Source organism: Triturus cristatus, chromosome 1_1, assembly GCF_964204655.1.
Source record: "Triturus cristatus chromosome 1_1, aTriCri1.1, whole genome shotgun sequence".
NCBI classification, from domain to species: Eukaryota; Metazoa; Chordata; class Amphibia; order Caudata; family Salamandridae; genus Triturus; species Triturus cristatus.
In genome coordinates, this window is record NC_140579.1 from 92,463,820 (window position 1) to 92,484,426 (window position 20,607).

Consider the following 20,607-nt stretch of genomic DNA (forward strand, 5'->3'; position numbering starts at 1 on the left):
ATTGTTCACCATAATTTGCAGTATTTAAATACAAATCTTCAGCATCAAATGCAGCATAACATTTCAAATCAGAAAACAGTACTTCAATTGCTTGTACATCCCAATCATCCGATCGGATGTTCTGTTTAACTACATCACCCATAGAAACACGAAAGACATTAGGCACATTAATCATTTCAGTGGGACCATGAATTTGAAATTTAACAGCATCCCAAGCGATCCCATCACGCACAGGCCAGGCGGTAATGTTCACAAAAGTCTGGTCACTTTTCATGATGTGAGAAGAGGAGTGGGGGGCCAAAGTTCCATCAATGAGTCTAATTGTAGACCTTTCCTTAAGGTAGTTTCCATTCACAAGGCGAAAAAATACCACCACGAATCCAATGGACATAAACAAAAACATACTTTTTTTAAAAACTTATTTTTATTGGCATTTGTTAGTTCTTTCGTTACATATCAGTATTGGATCACAATATCATTAAGCACATGTTTTCAGTCAGGTGAAATCAATCTTGATATGTATAATTATCTTTACTGCAGTTGTGTGTAAGGTAACAGGTGTTTGCCGAATAAAAGATCAAACCAGGGAGGGGGGGAGAAAACTAGGAGCAGTCATGGACTATTAGAGAAGGGTCAGCTAGACTATATCACAGGTGATCCGTAAGGTGACCGGTGGAGCTGCGCATTGGGAACCCCTGGCCGCAGTACGACGAAGCAGGCGGACATACAGCATAGGCGCAGACCTCGGGGCAGCAGGGATAGGAACCTAATCACTCCAGGGTGGGTGTACAGTATTAGGGGGGAGTGTCCTCCGGGTGGGTGGGCGTTGCGCTCTGCCGCGTGGCAGTAGGGGTGGTCACGGTCGCGTTCCGATCAGTTAGGGGCGGGACTTGTTTAAACTGATGCATCAACAGCGCCCATTCCAGGGAAACCGGGTTTTTTACGTGTGCCCTTCGCCTCCTCTTCCCGCAGGGTATCCTCCTCAGCCGCAGACCATTTGAGTTAAACAAAAACATACTTCTGAGCACCAGCCAAATGTAAGTCCAAGGGGCAATCAAAAAGTGTCTTTTAAACCAGACAACAAAAATAGAAATATTTGAGGGGGAATTGGAAGTCATTGAGTTAGTGTCAAAGGAGAAACGTGACTGTGTAACCGTCGTTGACTGTAAAACCGGCAATGTTACATCTGCAGGATAAGCATACTCAGAATCTTCAGGCACACCACCAACGGGTGGTAGTATCAAGGGATCAGTAACTATATGCATCTCGATGACAACATCAGACAAGGTGGTAGATGCTGGAGCCAAAACAGAATTTCTCAGCATCGCAGGGCAAGAAACCGCTGAAGTCATGCTAAGAAGTATCAGCCACTCGCTGTAGTTTGACATTGTCAATAGAGATGTACCTGTTATCCTTGCGACCAGGAAGAGGAGGTAAAATGACTGTTCTTGTACCCTGCACGCCAAGCACTGGAACCGGTGCACGATAAGAGGGGCGGAACTCCTTCTTGTTCTCCACCTTCTCACGGACCAGGTCACCAACTCGAGGTAGCCAGCCGACTATCGGAATCTGAAGCGCCGCATCAGATGTGGAGGGCAAGTGTGCCTTCGATAGACTGTCTCTGGCTTCTTGTAGATTCTGCAATACAGCACAGTGATCATCTACGTCAAAGGGTGCGGCAGACGCCGCCATGTCTAGACCATCAAGGTCTTGGACAAACATTCTTATTCCGAAGAGCATCATGTATGGGGTCCGCCCACCCAGAGACCTTCTAGGGAGATTATAAAGTGCACGTTGGACGTTATACAAATGGGCGAGCCAGTGCCCAAAACACGTGCTGTCAAAGATTGCTTTAAGTCACGGTTCATTCGCTCCACCACACTATAACCCTCAGGCCGGTAGGGAGACGAAAATTTGACTTGGACCCCCAAATTTCTCATGGCCCCCTTGTAAGCCTTAGAGGCGAACGCAGGGCCCTGATCAGAATGAAAGGTACCACACGCAAAACTTCCCACAAAGACACGCAAATCCCTGATGACAGTCCGTGAATCAGCACTCCTTTGTGGCCATACCCACAGAAAACGTGTGCACGAATCCACTGCAACCAAGATGTACTTGTACGCAGTATCAGAGGAAAAAGGACCGCACTGATCTAAATAAACACACCCAAGTGGTTTATTAGATATGTACAACGCAGTTTGAGGTGGACGCGCAACAGTTGAAGGTTTAATCTGTTGGCAAATGTCACAATCAAGAACATAAGCACGCGCTTGTTTATATAAACCGAACCACCAGTAACGTTGTTGTAGCAGAGATACAGTAGCTGCAACGCCGGCGTGGGCAGATGCCAAACCCTCGTGAGCTGCTAGTATCCAAGATGGTCTGCAGTCCGCGTTGGGAATCAATCTGTCACCAACGTCGTTAATCCTTACTAAAGGGACGTTATCAGGACTTGAGTGATAAAAGTAACGAGGAGGGAAACCTTTCGGGTAATTACTTCCCTTCTCTGTAGCAGCAATGGCTGCCAAGATGTCATCATCAATCTTACTTTTGGATCTTGTAACTGCTGCTACTAAATATGTTGCCACTGCTGTTTTTGCTGCCTCGTCAGCTAAGCTGTTTCCGACAGCATGGACACCAAGTCGTTGGTGACCAAGAGTGTGAATAACATTCACGAGTGGGAGACGTTCTTTTAAATTCTGCCACTCGAACCCAAAGCATTTTATGCTTAATTGTGCTACCTTTGGTATCGCAATATTCATTTTGAGACCAAAAATATAGATTGTCATTGTATGACTGGACACAATAAAATGAGTCACTCACTATAAGAGTAGTGACCCGGGGATCAGCAAACTCCAGTGCAAGCACCAGAGCACGAAGCCCCGCCAATTATGCGTTACAATCACCCAATGACTGCGTATGCACATCAGATTGGAATTCACCATTTACGAATGTACCCACCACAATTGCGCAGGCCGCTGAATAGGCATGCTTCGATCCAATCGCCGGGTGCGCCGAACCGTCAGTGTAAATGACACAATGGTAATCTTCGAGCAGGCGCAAAGACAGAGGAGCCGGATGAACAAATTCATACTGTAAGTACTCCTGAGTCTGTAATGTGGTGTCAAAGATGTAGGTGACATCTGGCGATCGTCAAAGTCGTGGCCCATTGTATCCACCGTGGATGCAAAGCTTTAGAATTAGGTACACTCGCTTTCGTCACCGCCTCAAGGGCAGGATATGGTGTCACAACCAACATGCGCTTTCCTTGGGACAGTGCGCGTTCTTTAAGGATCGCCATCTGCACTGCTGTCAGAACTTTCTCGACTGTGGAAAAGCGCAGTTCAGCAGAGGTGTACAGGTGTGATTTGTACGCAATGGGACGGTATCGCCCTCATTGAACGTTAAGTATGTGAAACCCACTGCGCCCGGTAAAATTCTTATTACCAGGTTAGTGCGGTTATCACGTGTCAGTAAGTATTTTGAAGCAAGAAGATCAGCCTGTAGAGACTGCAAAATAGCTGAATGCTCTAGCTGCCAGCTAGATTTTGAAAAAGTAGGCTGTACCAAGGCATAAAGCGGCTTGATACGCTGGGCATAATCAGGAATGTACGTTCAACCGAAATTTTGAAAACCCAGCAAAGACTGCAATTTTTTTCAATGTTGTAGGAGCACGCAGGCATGCGCACTTCTCCAGAAAGTGAGGAGCCAATCCTCTACCTTCATTGTTGAGCTCGTAGCCCAAAAACAACACTGTATATTCTGCAATGTGAGACTTCGCAAAATTGAATTTGTAACCGTAGTCTGCAAATCTCACAATAATATTGTCAACGCGACTTAGATGCGGTGTCAACTCGTCGTCCGTGAGATAGATATCATCGACATACGAGTACGTATCCGGGTCTATTCTTTCCAAAAGAGAGATCACGCGTGCGGCAAAGACGCCAGGGCTGTTTTTATAGCCCATGGCTAATCTTGTAAACAGTTTTTGTTTGCCGCCTGAGGTAAACGCTGTCCACTGACTACTTAGTGAGGACAGGTTATGGCTGTAAAAGCCATTGGAAATGTCAAGTGTGGTTTTAAATCTCTTCCGCACGAGACTGTCGACGAGAGCCGAACTGTGAGTATTCTGTACCGCGCATGTCCGGCAATGCGAATTTAAGTGCCGGTAATCCAAAACTAAACGGTACGACCCGTCAGGCTTCGTCACAGTGAATAAAGGGGTATTCATAGGGGATACACAAGTTTCGATAACACCCTGATATTCCAATTGATCAAGGATAGCTTCACGACGCATAGGATATTGGGGTTGGGGCTGGGGCATGGACCGCAATGGAATCTCATGGCAGGGGGACAATTTATCCCATCCCACCTGAGTAATGATACAATGCCGGTGCTAGCACCAGTGCTCACTCCTCAGCGAACTGTTTAGCCTGGTCCTTTAGCACTGTGTGCGCAAAGGACGGGAGGATTACCTCCTCCCCTCTAGGAGCATCTAAAATGAAAGCTGGTGGCCAATCTGCCTCCGCCAGGAGGATATCATAGGAGGTAGTCAGATTATCCCAAAAAATCCCTTTTATTGTCCGTTGTATGTCCCCTTCAATGAGTAGGACTATATCATATAATCTGTCAGGGGGAGCCACTCTAGTGTCAGCAGTTTCAACAGTAACAAACGTATCAGTTGCTGTCGCCGCCAGAAATGGACGCAGAGCTTGTCGCACTATGGTAACTTCCGCTGCGCTGTCTAGCAGCGTTAGAGCCCATGTCAGGTTCTGAAGCTGTGTCCGCACTATCTGTGGCATACCTCACTGTTAGTGCAGCAACTTTCTTCTTTTGAAACGGGGTCTTTGACGTGCAAACTCGTCTTGCTTGCCTTTGCCGTCAGTCTGCCGGGACTGCTCACGTACTTGTGGGGCACCCCGACCCTTGCCACCGCCTCCGCCACCGGACTGTGAAGTCGATGTTTCCTGTGAAGAACGAGGAGAACGTTGTTCAGAAACCTGAAATCGATCAGGTGACTTAATAGTAGCACGATCACGCAGATCATAAGTTCGTTCACTACCTGACTGAACGGGAGAGGCAGGGCGAGACTCCTGTTTCTGTTGCTGCTTCCCCTGTTTCTTTGCGCGGCAATTTTGTTTTGGAGAATTAGGGCGTTCGACCTTACCCGACGAGTCCGCCTTTGTTTGCTGTTTGGAATCAGGAGTTTTCACAGCTGGCTTAACACCTAAGGCGCTACGACCAACCTGTCTATAGGCATTCGCGATAATTTTCGCGAACTCCGTCTTCGTCTTCCACCTCGGCTAATTTATTAAGCACTTGGAATTGCGTAGCATCTCCTTTTAGGTTGCCCAATATCATGGTAGCAACCACATCGAACACTCCGACAAGCCGCATTCCCAATTCAACTGCTGCCTCCGCACCGTGATTTTCCTGAACACGTTTAATAATGGAGGGCAGCACCGACAGAGACGGAGTGCCGAAGCACTTCGAATATGTCGCAGCAAAGACCTTGCCCCAGTTTTCACAATCTGCCATATCCGGGACCAGGTCTTTCGGCAAACTAATGGTAAGTATCCTGTGTTTCTCCACAGGAGTTGTATTTGGATAAACCGCTTCCAGTTGGTCAAATTTCTCAGCAAGCCAATAAGGGAAATCATCCCTATTCTGGGGGCACTTGCCTACAACCGAATTAACCATAACAGGACTAATGACCACCGCGTGGTGGTCCGTTGGTTGTCCCGCAACAACAGGTGCCCCCACCTGCACATTGCGTGACACGTACTGCACTAAAGCCCTATGAACATCAATAAGAGCTGTGTGCAGTACACGCAACTCAGCCACCGCTACTTGAAGGTAGCGGGGATGAGGCATATATCCGGCTAGTACCGGCCATGTGGCCCTTGCAATGGACAAAGGGCCCATTCTCGCCGGTATAACCGCATGGGGAAGGGCGCCATTAAACCAAATACTATGCTGCCAAGCAGAAATTGGTATTTCCTGTGTCCTGTACGGTGTATAGGTGGCTGGTATTTGTGTGGCCGTGTAAGAGTGAAACGTATTATCGTCCTCACTCACCGCAGGCAGAGTCACCCAAGAGTAAAACAACTCATAAGGATAAGATGCATTGGCACCTACCACAAAAATTACAGCCATGCCATCGTCCGGCACCCCATACTGCGTCAAGTGACGTCGTAGAGGCGTGCGGCTATGAGCCGCTATATCGACCGCCATAAGGACAAATCTACACTGTGATTTAGTAGTAGCACAAGGGTTCAGAAACCTTTTTAATGATCAAGCTTGAAGGAACCTATTACGATAGTAAGAGGTAGGTCTGAATCCGTCACTCCTGTTATCCGGAAACAAGAGTGAGGGTGCCGTGGACTAATATAAGCACTACTAAGACGTTTCAAATCAATAGACCAAACGTTAGGTGTGCCATGTTGCAGGGATTCTGCTCATACACAGAACTATGCGCAGGAAACCAGGACCTCAGTGAATTGTGGTGTACCAAAAACTCACCTCAGAACCCAGAACCCCTATCCGGCCAGCATCGGTGTCCCATTCGTTATCCGTATTATCACGGAGGTCCCAATCAATAGACAACCCAGAACAAGTGACTTAGGGTACTCTCAGAAATGGTGGGAATCAGAAATACCTGTTCGTTATTATTCTCATATCAGTCCACAACAAGAGTAAACAAAGACACGATAAAAATAAAGAGTTTATTCTATGAACCACGTGTCCTAAGATGCAGTACTTTGGCTAATACAAGCAGACAAATGAATAATATCAAAACCATCAGCATTGTTACAATACCATAAAAAATAAAGGAAGAAATCATGTTATAAATGACAGTGGGTTTCAACCACCTCCCCTTCACTAACAAGCTAATATAATTAGACTAATAAAAGGTCTCTAGGCTTGAATGGGGAACCCCATACCTCAAGGATCAGCTTAGTGAAGTCACATCACAGGATCAGATGAAGTCTTCTCGCAGGAAAACTCTTCTTCAGAATGTGTGTTAAACATGCAGCCTGCAATATTAAAAGCCCTCGACTTTCAGGTATTCGCAGCTGCGTGTGTGTTATGGCTAAATAGTGGGCCGATCAACCTGAACTCAAAAACATGCATTGTCTAGCAACCCAGACTGTTTCTTTTACACAATGTTCAGACCAAGGTCGCAGCGCACGGCTAGGCATGTGAACCACAGACAGTTCTCATGTGAAGAAAAAGTCGAGCAAGCAGTTTTCAAATAATAACATGTAACTGCAGTGTCGTGTGCAAAAGCAGCAAATGCGGCAAGATGGCTTTCAGGCTTCTAACGTGGCTATGCTAACTTAGCAATGTATGTACGTATTAGGGTAGCCTTCACTTCGCCTACCCCCGATCCACCCCCAGCCTAAAAAAACACCGTCTGCCCCCACCACCTCCTGTTCTTTTTGTCTCCCTAGGTGAGACTTACCTTCAGTATTTCTCTCTGTGGTGGTGCCGGGGAGTCTTTGGTTCTTGGATCACAGACTCTGCGGGCGGCGATCCTCCAGTGACGCGGGTGCCTCCTGAGTCTCCTCGTTCTCGGAGTGGAGCACTGGCATATATATGGACGCAGTCACGGAGTCTGGCAGTCCTTGTGAGGCTGGGACTGTGTTTCCTGGTACGGGCGCGGTGCTGCCGGATCGACGGGAGCAGGAGCGTCCCGGAGAGCTGGTAGGACGTTTTCTTTTAATGTATTGCGTCGTCTTTTTTTTTTTGTTTGTTTTTTCTTTTTCTTTTTTTACTGATTGGATAGGGGTTTTGTGGCACGGCCTCATTGGTTTACTGCTGGGTTTCACTACAGCTATTTATCAGCTGCAGTGTTGGTGTAGTTTATGCTGATGCCATGGGTCGGAAGAGAATGTTTAAGAGGAACAATGTCGTGCCTTCTTCCTCCTCCTCCACATCGGATGTGTCTCCAATTCCCCTGAAGAGGCCGCGGGTGCAAGGCCGTGATGGGGGTGACGTGCCTCTCCTGTCCAAGAAGGAGGGTCGGGGCATGATTGAGACTGCTGTTTCCAAAGCCCTCCAGGCTCGTCCATTGCATGTTAGTCTTTCCTGGCCTCAGACAGTGGATTGCGGAGGTGAGTTGTCTTCTTCGGACAGGGAGGAGCCTTCTACCTCCTCTGGTGGGAAATATGTCTCCAGGGAGGAGATGTGGGGCGTTTTAGCTCATGTAGAGGACAATTTAGGGTTTCCTCCTTTGCAGCATGGCGAGGACGGAGGGACCCTTTTTCCACAGAATGGGCATGCCTTTTTAGGGCCCAGTTCGAGAGATGGTGATGAGGGAGTGGAGAGAGGTGGACAAGGTTCAGGTCCCTCACTTTCTCCAGAAGCTATATTTGGTGGAGGGGGATGACCCCTTGCCCCACACTGTGCGGTTGGACTCCATTCTGGGTACTCTGATCGGTAAAACTGCCATTCAGCCGCAGGATTGTACCCTAACGGATGCCACAAATAAAGTGTACTAAGGCCTTAAGAAGGCCTCTGCTGCAGAGAACTTGAATTTGAGGGAAAGCCTATATGCTTTTCTGCTCAGTACGTGGTGCAGGATTTTGACAAGATGGCCATGGCTGTGCAGGAAGGTTCAGAGTGTTCTGAGCTCCAGGCTGCCATGGAACAGCAGGCTAAGCTGCTGGTGGACATTTCTTTTATTATTCGAGCTTCAGCTATGTGCACTGGGGCCTTGGTGGCCGCCGAACGTTGCTTATGGCTCAGGCAGTGGAAGGCAGGTCCTTGGGAGAAGGTGACATTGCTGAAATTTCCCTTTGAGGGTCAGGTTCTCTTTGGGAATCAGTTACCGGCCATGATTTCTAAGGCCTTCATGGAACAGAAGCATGTCTTGCCTTATATAGGTGGTACTTCATCGTCTAGTAAAGCTTGGAATAGGTCCTCCAGGACATCCCCCGAAGCTCGAGTCCCGTCAGTCTTTACGGAGGAGAAGATACCAACCTCGATTTTTCTCTCAAGTGTGCTGCCTCTACACCTGAGAGGTCTGCCAAGAAGGGCCCCTGACAATCGCAGTCACGAAGGATCTATGCCTGTAGGAGGCAGGCTCAGGCATTTTCTTCCAGTTTGGAATCTGAATGTTTCGGATCGCAGGTTCCTGAAGACTGGAATATGGTTATAAGATCGATTTGTGGCAGGGTCCCTCAGATATGGGTGGATGGCTGACTCCTGTTCCGACTGCCTGTCTGTGGAGGTTGGCACTGTTGGAGGGTCAGGAATTTGCGTGCCAAACGGACCATTTGCAGGGTGTGGAAAGTCAGCACAGGGGCCTACTCCCATTTGTTCTTAGTACAGAAGGTCTCGGGAGAATTTTGGCCCGTTCTGGATCTGAAGTGGGTCAACTCCTGGGTTTGAGCTGTTCACTTCTGAATGTTGACCATTTAAGCGATTTATCCCACTGGTCAGGCTAGGAGAATTTTTGGCGTCCTTGCAATCCTGAGGACGTTTATCTTCACGGCCTCATCTCAGCGATTTCTGAGGTACGTGGTAGGAGGAGCCCATTTTCAGTTTTGTGGTCTTCCCTTCGGCCTCAAGTCCTCTCCAAGGGTCTTTACGAAGGTGCTGGTGCCGCTCAGGACTATCCTTCATGCGGAAGGTGTGTTCGTTCATCCCTATTTGGTCAATATTTTGCTGTATGCAGCGGAGGAGCCTCTGTTGCTCGCTCAGGTCGAAAGGGTCTTGGTGGTTCTTCAGGGAGACAGGATTTTGGTGAACTGGGAACAATCTTCTTTGGCCCCCCATTCAGGGCATGGTCTTTATCGGGGCTCGTTTTCAGACACTGGACTGCCGTGTTACTCTGTCTGCAAGGCACCTGCTCTCCTTGCAGGCACAGGATTTGGCGTTTGTCCCAGGAAGCTACTGCGGCAGCTGAGTGGTTGAGGATGCAGGGGCATTTGGCTTCTGGTGTTTCGTGTGCCCTGGTACCGGTTTAACCTTCTTCGCCTGGCCAACTGCGTTGTGACGGTTTGATCTCCAGGGGCCCAGAATCTGTTGGCTCCACTGCAGATGACGGACCGGATCCGGGAGGAACTCTCCTGGTGGCTCTGCCAGCATCAGCTTCTGTCCGGGATCTCGTTGTCGCCCCCAGCTCCACTTGTGGTAACTTCAGATGCCAGCCTGTCCAGTTTGGCAAGTTAAAGGATGCTGGTCTCTGCTGGACTCCCGAAGGTCTTCGAACTGGAGGGAGTTACGAGCAATTTGGCTCCCTCTACTCCATTTTCAGGATTCTCTGCGGGGTCAGATGGTGGTGGTTGGGACGGACAATCTGGTGGGGAAGTCATATAGCGGCATTTTCCTGTGGGCTCAGGACTGGGTTCTGGGGCTGTCTGCTCTATACATTCAGGTGTGGATAATGTTCGTGCCTGACTGTTGAGCAGGGACATTCCATCGTCCAAGGATTTCTCCCGGTTTCCCAGTTTGTTCAGCAAGATGGTGGTTTGTTGGGGCCTCCTTGTGGTGGACCTGTTTTCGGCCCCGGGTAATGCCAAAGTGGAGCGTTTTTTTTTTTTTCTCTGGGTCGGTGTCCCCTGGCATGAGGAGTCAACGGCTGGACTTGTCCTTAGCCTCAGGACCTCCTTTATGCTTTCCCTCCGTTTCAGCTGGTCCAGGCCTTTCTTGTTCAGGTGGCCTTGCGCAAATTGGTTTCCTCTCCTAGGCTTGTTTAGTTGTGACCTGGAGTGGGCTTAGCCTTTGGTCCTGTCACCAATGATTTTTCCAGGTCTTTCCCTGGGCACCTTAAGGAAGTTGCACTTGACAGCATGGCGGTCGAACAGCGGGGCTTAGTTGGTGTGGGGGTACCTGAACATTTGGCTGTGACGTTGCAGGCTACTCGGCGATCCTCTAGTCTTATCTTATACTAGGCTTTGGAGAGCTTTTTCAGCCTGGTGTGCTTCTAAGGAGGTTGATCCTATTGAGGCTGACCTCTTTTTGGTTATGCAGTTCCTGCAAGATGGGGACCAGTTGGGTTTGTCGGTTGCTTCCCTGCGGGTGCAGTGGGTGGCCATTCAGGCATCCTGGCGTAATCTGCAGGACGATGGGGCCTGTTCATTCCTTTCCCTGTTGGAATTTGCAGTTGGTCTTGGATGTTCTCTCGGGTCCTCCTTTTAAGCCCCTTGAGGGGCTGGCGTTGAAGCTTTTGGCTTGCAAGGCTTGTTTCTTGGTCGCCATTACTTCGGCTAGAAGGTTGGGAGAGTTGGGGGCCTCGTCCTGTAAGCATCCGTTCTGCAAGATCTTTTCGGACTGGGTGGTGCTGGTACTGGTTCAGTCCTTTGTCCGTAAGTTTAATTCTGCTTTTTCATCTCAGTCAGGAGGTGATTTTGCCTGAGTTTTGCCCTAATCCTTACTCGGCTGAGGACTGTCGTTTGCACTGTTCGGATGTGCGGCGGACTTTGTTGTGGTATTTACATGTTGTGGAGTCCTTCCCGAAGGGGGACGCTTTGTTTCTGAACTTTGGTCCGGTTGAGAAGGGTGAGAAAACGTCCAAAGCTACTTTGAGTCGTTGGATTCTTTTGGTTTACAAGGTGAAAGAGGTAGATCTCCTGTGGGGGTGCAGGGGCGTTGTACAGGCAGTATGGCGGCTACTTTGGCTGAATTATAGGGTACCTCTGTAGTGGAAATCTGTAGGGCAGCGACTTGGTCTTCCCCTTTTGTCTGCCACTATCGCATTGCTGGTCTGGAACGTTTGGATAATGTCCAGGGCCACAGGGTCTAGTCCTTTATGAGTGTTTGTATTGTGATTTGGGCACGTTATTCAAATGGTGTTCTTCTTCACTCGGTTGTCAGTCTCTGTTTTTGCTTGCTATTTCCTCACGTGTTAAGAAGGAAGGCGAGAGAGGGATGGGAGGTAATGCGTCCAAAACGTACTGATAATGGCATTACTCCTAGTTGTGCTCCCTTGCCTTCCTTCTATGACCTCCTGCTATCCCGGTGCGGTCCAGCTGAGTTCTAGGCTCAGGTTGTTTACGTACAGCAGGTGGTGGGCGGTGTTTATTGGCTGGGGGTGGGTCGGGGGGGAGGCAGAGGGCCTCACTTGTTAAGAAGAAAGGCAAGGGAGTAGGGCCAGGAGTAATGCCATTATCTGTATGTAATGGAGCATTTCCATACATTGTTTATGCGCTATATAGTTTTATCAGTAAAACTACATGTTAGTGGGAAAGTGTGTGGCCATTTCAATGGAAAATGTGCTGTCTGTAAATGCGGTACCACATCAGGCTTCAGTAATATATTTATGAAGAGTGAGTCTTTTAAACATGACCTGTGAAATAGTGCCATTTGTGAACTAAGAAACAAGCCAGGGATCATGTGTACCCTCTATGTGGGCTTGATTCTTATTGTAATTGAACAAACGTCTAGTCTAGTTAATAAAAAAAGTTTGTTTGTACAGCATATTTGAAGGTGCTCTTTCGTGTGATAATGAAGAAAAAGGTGGCTACATTAGACAAAATATTTGCCTAGAACCACACAATTTGAGATCAGTTAAGGGGTTCAGTACATTACAGTTAGGTCAAGTAGATTATTCAATTAATTAGACTTGCAGGTCTAGTAAACCTTCTATGATTTTACGAGGCCTGCACTCTGTGAGACCTATATAGGAATGTGCAAAAGAGCACACCATGTGTTTCAGTGCTGAGACCACAGGCATATACCTTGCGGTACACAGATGGCTGCAGAAGATCAGAAGGGATGTGTGTGTGTGTGTGTGTGTTTTTGTGATGTCAAGCTATACTCGAGGGATTCAGTATTGCAGTGCAGTGTGTAGTACATGAGCAGAAGAGCCTTGGGTGAAGAGGTGCAGCAATGCAGGGTGTAGCACACAGTCATACGGTTATGGTACAGATTCTACACCCAGCTCACCGGGGGCAGCAAATCCCCCCCCCCCCTTACCTCTACGAGCCCCTCAGCCATTGCCTGCTTTACCTCTACCAGCCCCTCAACCATTCCCTCCTTTACCGCTACCTGCTCCTGAACCATAAAAACTCTTTACCTCCCTTTCGTTACCAGTCCCTGAACCCTAAAAATAACCCTTATCTCCCTTTACCCCTTCTCACCCCTGACCATGTGTGGGTTAGCTCGAGCTCTCTTGCTGTCTGTTCTGTGTGGCAGACCCTGTATAGATCTGGCTCCTGCTCTCTTGTTGTCAGTTCTGTGTGGCAGACCCTGTATATATCTGCCTCCTGATCTCTCGCTGTCTGTTCTCTGTGACAGACTCTGTATATATCTGCCTCCTGATCTCTTGTTGTCTGTTCTCTGTGGCAGACCCTGTATAGATCTGCCTCCTGCTCACTTGTTGTCTATTCTCGGTCTTAGTTCCTGTATAAGCCTCCTGGTCTAACCTTGTTCCCTATACTTGGAGTTTGTTTCTTTGCCAGATAAGCTGGCGTCTTCTTGTTGAGCTCTTTATAACTGATGCAGTTGGTCTTGAAGAGGATCTGGGCTGGAAGAAGGAGCCAGTGTAGGTCTTTTAATATGGAGATGATATGATTCAATTTCGTCAAGACCTTGATGAGCTGTGTCGCTTCGTGTGTGCTTCCTTTAATAGGTGCCGAGTGGTATTGGGGAGACAGTTGAGCAGAGCTTTGCCTCCATCCAAATGGAAGAGGACCTGTAAGATTGTTCTGAAGTCATCTTCCGACTTCCCTTTCTTCAAGATAGACTAGAAACCCAGCTTTCTTGGTTATGTTTGCAATGTGTTCCTTGAATAAGAGGCCTGTGTCGAAGGTGGGGTAAAAGTCTGGTTTACGCTGGAGAGCCAATCATGAAAATGGGATTGTTTTGAGCTGTTGGACTTAAAGAATAATTCAGTCTATGTGGTGTTTTGCTTCAGTGCTTTAGTTTACAAGCAAAACTGTGTATAAGTTGAGGGCAAGACTTGATTCTCTGTATGACGTTGGGTGAGGATATATTTAGGTAGCATTGAATATCTGTATATTGAGGGATCTTGATGCTGCTGTCCGAAAGAATGGATCAAAGAAATCCCTTATATAGCTTGAAGATGATGGGATAAAGGATGGAGCCCTGGGGTACTCTGCAGCAGACAGGGCATTTCTGTGATCTTGCGGGACCTATATACATGAACTTGCACCAGTTGGTGAGGTAGGATGTCACGATTTCAAGATATTGCCTGAAAATCACATGCATTTTTTCCAGGATGTTGATCACAGCTAGATGATTGTGTTTTTTTGAAACCTTTAAAGTTTACAAGAACATGCCATGGGTAGGCACGAGAATGCCACAAGTGGCATGCAGTGCCTCCCATTACGATACAGAATAAAGAGGAAGGAAACAAAGGGTGAGAAAAAGGAGGGTACATCAAGTATTAAAATGGGACTAGCTTAGGGAACACGGTACGTATATGTGGTACAGGGTAAGTGTACAGGCGCCTACGATAGCCAGAAGATGACAAGTTATGATCACGTCCTCGGTGTGAGGGTAAACTGGTTGCAGTGCGTATACTCTCCTATGCTGTGGGGAGGCACTGTTGGGCATAAGGGGTAGTGGGAGGGTGTGGCAAAATTGAGAGGTTGGAAGAAAAGAGGGCCTGTGTGTTGGGAAGCCTGCAGTGGCGCATACAGTGTCAGTGAGCCAGCAAGTGCCATCTGGTTCAGTATGATAGGGGCTTCGTTCATCGGTCAGTGTGTCTCACGCAGGGGCTTCGTTCATCGGTCAGTGTGTCTTGCGTTGGTGTGGGGTGAGAGCAAGAGATTCTAACACTGCAGTCATGAAAGGGGTTGAGACCGCCCCATAGATTTGGAATTGGTCATTCATAGTATAAGTGATTTTCTCATATAGCGCTATGCGATACAGTTTAAGGAGGCATTCAGTCGACGGGGGCGGGAGGACTGCCTCCAGTGGCGTAATGTGCAGAGTTTGGCTGTTGCAAGTGGCATGGCTAGCCATCTGCAGTCGTTATAGATCGTGCCAGTGAGGTCTCAAAAATCATGGAGAAGAGCAAGGTGGGCCAAAGGAGTAATCCGAACTGTACTATACTATCGTAGGTGCCTCCAAACATGAGACCAGTATGAAGCAAGCCAGGGGTGTTCTTGTCATTGGGAAGGAGGGCATGATCTACTACTTGGAGTGTGGCTGTCTGTGTGCAGTCTGGTATGGAGACAGATTGGTCCTCCTGTGACATATTATTCTTTCTGATGTGCTCCTTGAAGGTGGGTAATAGGGCAGAAGTTTAGGTCAGCTGGTTCCAGGGATGGTTTCTTTAGCAAGGGAAAGATATGACCTGTCCTTAGAGTTTTCCTTGAATGAGGGAGATGATGATGGTGTGGTGGAAGGAGCTCTCCTTTGATACTTTGAGCAGGTTGATGATGGATGAAGGAAAGGAGTTTACCTAGAAATATTCCATAGATCCCCATGCATGAATCAATTGTAGGAGTTCCATTTGGTGGTGAAGAAATGGGAGATGTTGGAAGTGCGGGGCGTGAAATGATAATGTTCGGTCTGATTTGGTGGAGAAGAGGTTGATGTCATTTAATTTGTCGACTAATGCAGAGACTCTAGGTTCTGGCAGAGTGTTGGTTCAATGTTTGACGGCCTTGGAGAGGGCTTTGCTTCTGATGGTTACCTCACTGATGTTGATTTTCTAGTAAAAAGCTTTAGCTGTGGTTAGATTTAGTGTGGCAACTTTACTTTGTGCCCCTCCAGTAATAGGTCTGGTTTGACTCTGGCCTGGCTCAATTTTACTGCTTGACAAGTTCACGCTCAAACCAGATCCTGCCCGTGGTATCGGGCCATCAGACTCCTCAGTCAGTGAGCCGTGTGGTCCGACGGGCTAGGGGTTCAGCTCCCACCCACGTTGCTTAGGTCAATGATGTTGCACTAAGTTTCGCCAGCAGCTGTGCGAGCGAGACAAATCTCCTGAGTGTTGCAGGTAGTCGCTTGGGGTATCCTGAAAGGGCAGTTTTGCAGACACACGATCTGCACCCAAATGGTGCAATTTGGGGACAGTGCCAGGCGAGGTGCAGGAAGTCTGCATTTAGCAACGTATGCAGTTGGTTACAGCCGCTACACCATATGTGGCTTGTTTAAATCGTGTGCTATAGGCTTGATGCAAAAAGTTTAAGTTAAGTAGTCTTAGTCGACCATTTGTCAGCTTGTTTGAAGCAATAGAGCCATTTTTGCTCAGTAATTGTGTGGCCAGGGGTGTTTACCATTTCGCTTTAGCGGTAATCAATGGGGCGTCTCTCTGTGTAGTAACGTAAAATTTACTGGTCAAGGGAGCGATGGATTGCAGCATTCAGAGTAACGAGAGCTTTGCAAGCTCTTGGTTCCTGCGGAAAGGATGAGTAGTGTGCTTCACAGATGACGTGCATTCGTATGTAGTCAAATGTTTCCACAAGTGTAGGTTGTATCTGTCTGCCGACGGTGACTGTCTATATAGGCGCCACCGGGGAAACCAATCTCCCAACTTAGTTATCTCACCCCCCCCCCCTCTTATTCTATTGAGGGCCTGCCTGTCAGCTGTGATTGAGTAAAGCGGGTGGTGGGTCAGGGACTATTCCGGGGTGTATAGCTCAGGGCAGGTTGAGTGTCTTCGGACGCCCTCCTAGGCCAGTCGTGCACTATTGGCTGAGTTTAATATAGTATGGCTCTGTCGAGGTGCTCTCCCAATCAGGGCTCTCCAGGGTATTGATGTACTGTGTCTTGCTCAATTGCTTAGTGAGCCATATATGCCAGGGGGTGTATCCAGGAGTGTGTGTGTGTTTTTAATACCCCTGGTCATATGGCAACGTGAGTGTTCACCAGTTTATTCTGGGCTGGGGTTATAGATACTTTCACTTAGTGCTTTGAAAATATCACTAGGACAAAGTTTATTTTTTTTAAGTAGTTTCCCATCTAGGTATTATTATTGTGGGTTTAGGTGTAAAATACTAATGTCTTTATCAAGTAGGAGTAAGTGCCAGTGATGAAGCTAGTGTAGTGAAGAGTACCCTAATACGTACATACATTGCTAAGTTAGCATAACTATGTTAGATGTCAGAATGCCATCTTGCCGCTTTTGCAGCTTTGGACACGACACTACAGTTACATGTTATTGTTGGAAAAACTGCTTGCTCGCGTTTTTCTTCACATGAGAACCGTCTGCTGTTAACATACCTAGCCGTGAGCTGCGACCTTGGTCTGTACACAGTGTAACAGAAACAGTCTGGGTCGCTAGACAATGCATGTTTTCCACTTCAGGTTGATCGACTCACTATTTAGCCATAACACACATGCAGCTGCGAATACCTGAAAGTCGAGTGCTTTTAATATTACAGGCAGCATGTTTAGCACACATTCCGAAGAAGAGCCTTCCTGCGAGAAGACTTCATCTGCTCCTGTGATGTGATTTCACTAAGCTGATCTTTGAGGTATGGGGTTCCCCATTCAAGCCTAGAGACCTTTTAATAGTCTAATAATATTAGCTTATTAGCAAAGGGAAGGTGGCTGTAACCCACTGTCATTTATAATATGATTTCTCCCTTTATTTTCTATGGTATTGTAACAATGCTGATGGTTTTGATATTAATCATTTGCCTGCTTGTATTAGCCAAAGTACTGCATCTTAGGACACGTGGTTTATAGAATAAACTCTTTATTTTTATCGTGTCTTTGTTTACTCTTGTTGTGGACTGATATGAGAATAATAACGAACAGGTATTTCCGATTCCCACCATTCCTGAGAGTGATCTAAGTCGCTTGTTCTGGGTTGTCTATACATTGGGACCTCCGTGCTAATACGGATAACGAATGGGACACTGATGCTAGCCGAAGACGGGGTTCTGGGTCCTGAGGCGAGTTTCTGGTACACCACAATTCACTGAGGTCCTGGTTTCCTGCGCATAGTTCTGTGTATGAGCAGAATCCCTGCAACATGGCGCACCTAACGTTTGGTCTATTGATTTGAAACGCTTTAGTAGTGCTTGTATTAGTCCACGGCACCCTCACTCTTGTTTCCGGATAACAGGAGTGACGGATTCAGACCTACCTATTACTATCGTACTAGGTTCCTTCAAGCTTGAGCATTAAAAAGGTTTCTGAACCCTTGTGCTACTGATTAAACTAAGTGTAGTTTGTCCTTATGGCGGTAGATATAGCAGCGCACAGTCGTACACCTCTGCGACGTCATTTGACGCAGTATGGGGTGCCAGACACTGGTATGGAAGTAATCTTTGTGGTAGGTGCCGACGCGTCTTATCCTTATGAGTTGTTCTACTCTTGGGTGACTCTTCCGGCGGTGAGTGAAGACGATAATTCGTTTCATTCTTACACTGCCATGCCAGCAAACTATACACCATATAGGACACAAGAAATACCAATATCTGCTTGGCAGCATCGTATTTGGTTTAATGGCGCCCTCCCCCATGCGGTTTTACCGGCGAGAATGGGCCCTTTGTCAATTGCAGGGGCCACATGGCCGGTACTTTACCTGGAGCAGGAGTTCTGGCCCTAGGTCCTTCCAGATCTGAAAAGGTGCAAATAGGTGACACTCTTGTCTGTGTCCTTGTTTGTGATACTTGAGGCTGGTACTTACAGATTGTATGTACAAGTTGTACATATCCAGACTGTATGTGTGGCTGGTACAGTCTGGGCAGGTATGTTTGGTACTGTAATGATATTTCTTGTAAGAAAGACCGCACACTACTGATCTACACTTATTTCTTGCAATTTCATCTCTGCAGGTAAAACTTCAAGAGTGGCTGCGTCTTCTGAAGAAAGAGGAGGAATATATTCTGGGGTATAAAGTCAAGGAAGAGAAACAATATAAAACCATCAGAGTGAGTGCTGTGTATCTGTGTGTCTGTATTTATATTTGCCCATGTCTTTGTGTGTACCTCTTAAAGTTAAAGATGCACAGAAGCCAGTGAGACACCCTACATACTAGGTTGTGATACACACTAGGTAAATATACTGACCAGAGTCAATGCTGTTGGTCATTTGGCCTGAAATCAGCCAAGGGTGTGTCTTAGAACAAACAAAAATAAAAATTACTCAGCTTACCCTAAGGTAATAGTTACATACTTACGCAATGTGTATTAATGTATGTATTTACATGTGTGGCATTATCTGGCAGTGAGTTTATACCTGTGAGTCTATGTGAGTGTGCGGGCATGTTCACACTTATGTGTTACAGTATGTGTGCTTTGATGGAAGGTTCTGGAGTTATCTTCAGGTGTGCATCCATTCCTGTGCATCTCATTAGTTGTGTATTTTTGTGGGTATGATTAAGTGTTTGTGTGTGTCTTTGTATGTATGCATTTTGAGCATCAGAATACGCCGATGCGTGTGTGCGTGCGCGCATGTGTGTTTCAGGGATGTGAATGCTTTAGTCTGAATTTATTGGCGGTGAGTTTGTTCTTCCATATGTGAATGTCTGTGAGTTCATATATCACACGGTCTGGTGGTATTTGAGTGTGCAAATAAATGTGTGCAGCTGTATGAGGGTGTGCCTCTGTGAGTTGTGTATCCCTGGGTCTGGATATATTTATCTGTGAGATTATATAAATATGCATCTGTGTGTGAGTATGTGTATGGATGGGTGTCTGGAAAGTGTGCATCTGTGTGTTTGAGTATGCACTGTCTGGAGATGTTCACCTGGGAGTTTGTACAAACATCTTTATATGTGTGTGAGTGCACAGCAATGCGTGGATTTATGAGTGTGAGTGTTTGTGAGTTTGTTTATCCATGGACTGAAGAGTCTGTACAAGCATTTGTGTGTGAGTGTGCACATTGTGCGCATCTGTATGAGTGGGCGCCTCTGTGTGTTTGTGTATGTGTGGACTGAAGAAAGAGTCTGTACAAGCATTTGTGTGTGTGTGTGTGCGCACACTGTGTGCTTCTGTATGAAGGGTGCCTCTGAGTTTGTGCATGCACTGGAAATAATCTGATTTTGTGCAATCATTTGTATCTCTATGCACATACATATGTGCCGCTGTGTGATTGTGTACTTCAGTGGGGTTGTGTTGTATGGATCTGGAGTTATATATCAACCCTTCGGACTGAGCACTCTTGGTTTAAGGCCCTTACTAAACCAGGGTGTTAGCAATGTAATCATGCCACTACATTGCATATACATCATTGACGCGTAGAATATTTAATAGCGTTCATCTAGATCAGTGGTTCTTAACCTGTTCTCCGGGAACCTTTTGGGGTCTTCTACACCTACTGAGGGGGGTCCACGAAATTTTAGAAAATATATATTAATAAAGTGTGTGTATGTACATAAACAAGCACATTGTGTATTTGTTTAATGAAATGCTTGTTTCTCAAATTTTGTGTAGTTTTACGATTAAAATCTTCGTAATTGCTTCAGCCAGAGGCCCCCAGATTCCAATAATAACTCAGCGGGTGTTCCTGATTTCAGTAATGATTTACTGGGGGTCCACAAAAGGTGAAGAACCATTGATCTAAATATTAAATGGGAAACAGAAGCTCCAATATTGTGTTTGAGTTTCTTTCTTAGATGTGGAGCAGGGGACTTTTGATCGAGTCATATGAATGGTATATCCTACCCCATGGCATACCCATGGGTACAGAGAAACTGAAGGCATGGTCTTCTTCAGGCTCGTAGAGTGCACA

The 20,607-nt window shown here is 46.9% G+C and overlaps 1 protein-coding gene across 1 annotated transcript in view; it reads left to right on the forward strand.

Moving 5' to 3' along the window:
- LOC146869587 (E3 ubiquitin-protein ligase TRIM39-like) overlaps window positions 1-20,607 on the forward strand; it is a 100,286-nt gene that overhangs the window by 14,339 nt on the left and 65,340 nt on the right. Inside the window, exon 2 of the mRNA XM_085606695.1 lies at window positions 18,711-18,806. Coding sequence (XP_085462821.1) covers window positions 18,711-18,806 — 96 coding nt within the window. The remainder of the gene's footprint in view (window positions 1-18,710; window positions 18,807-20,607) is intronic.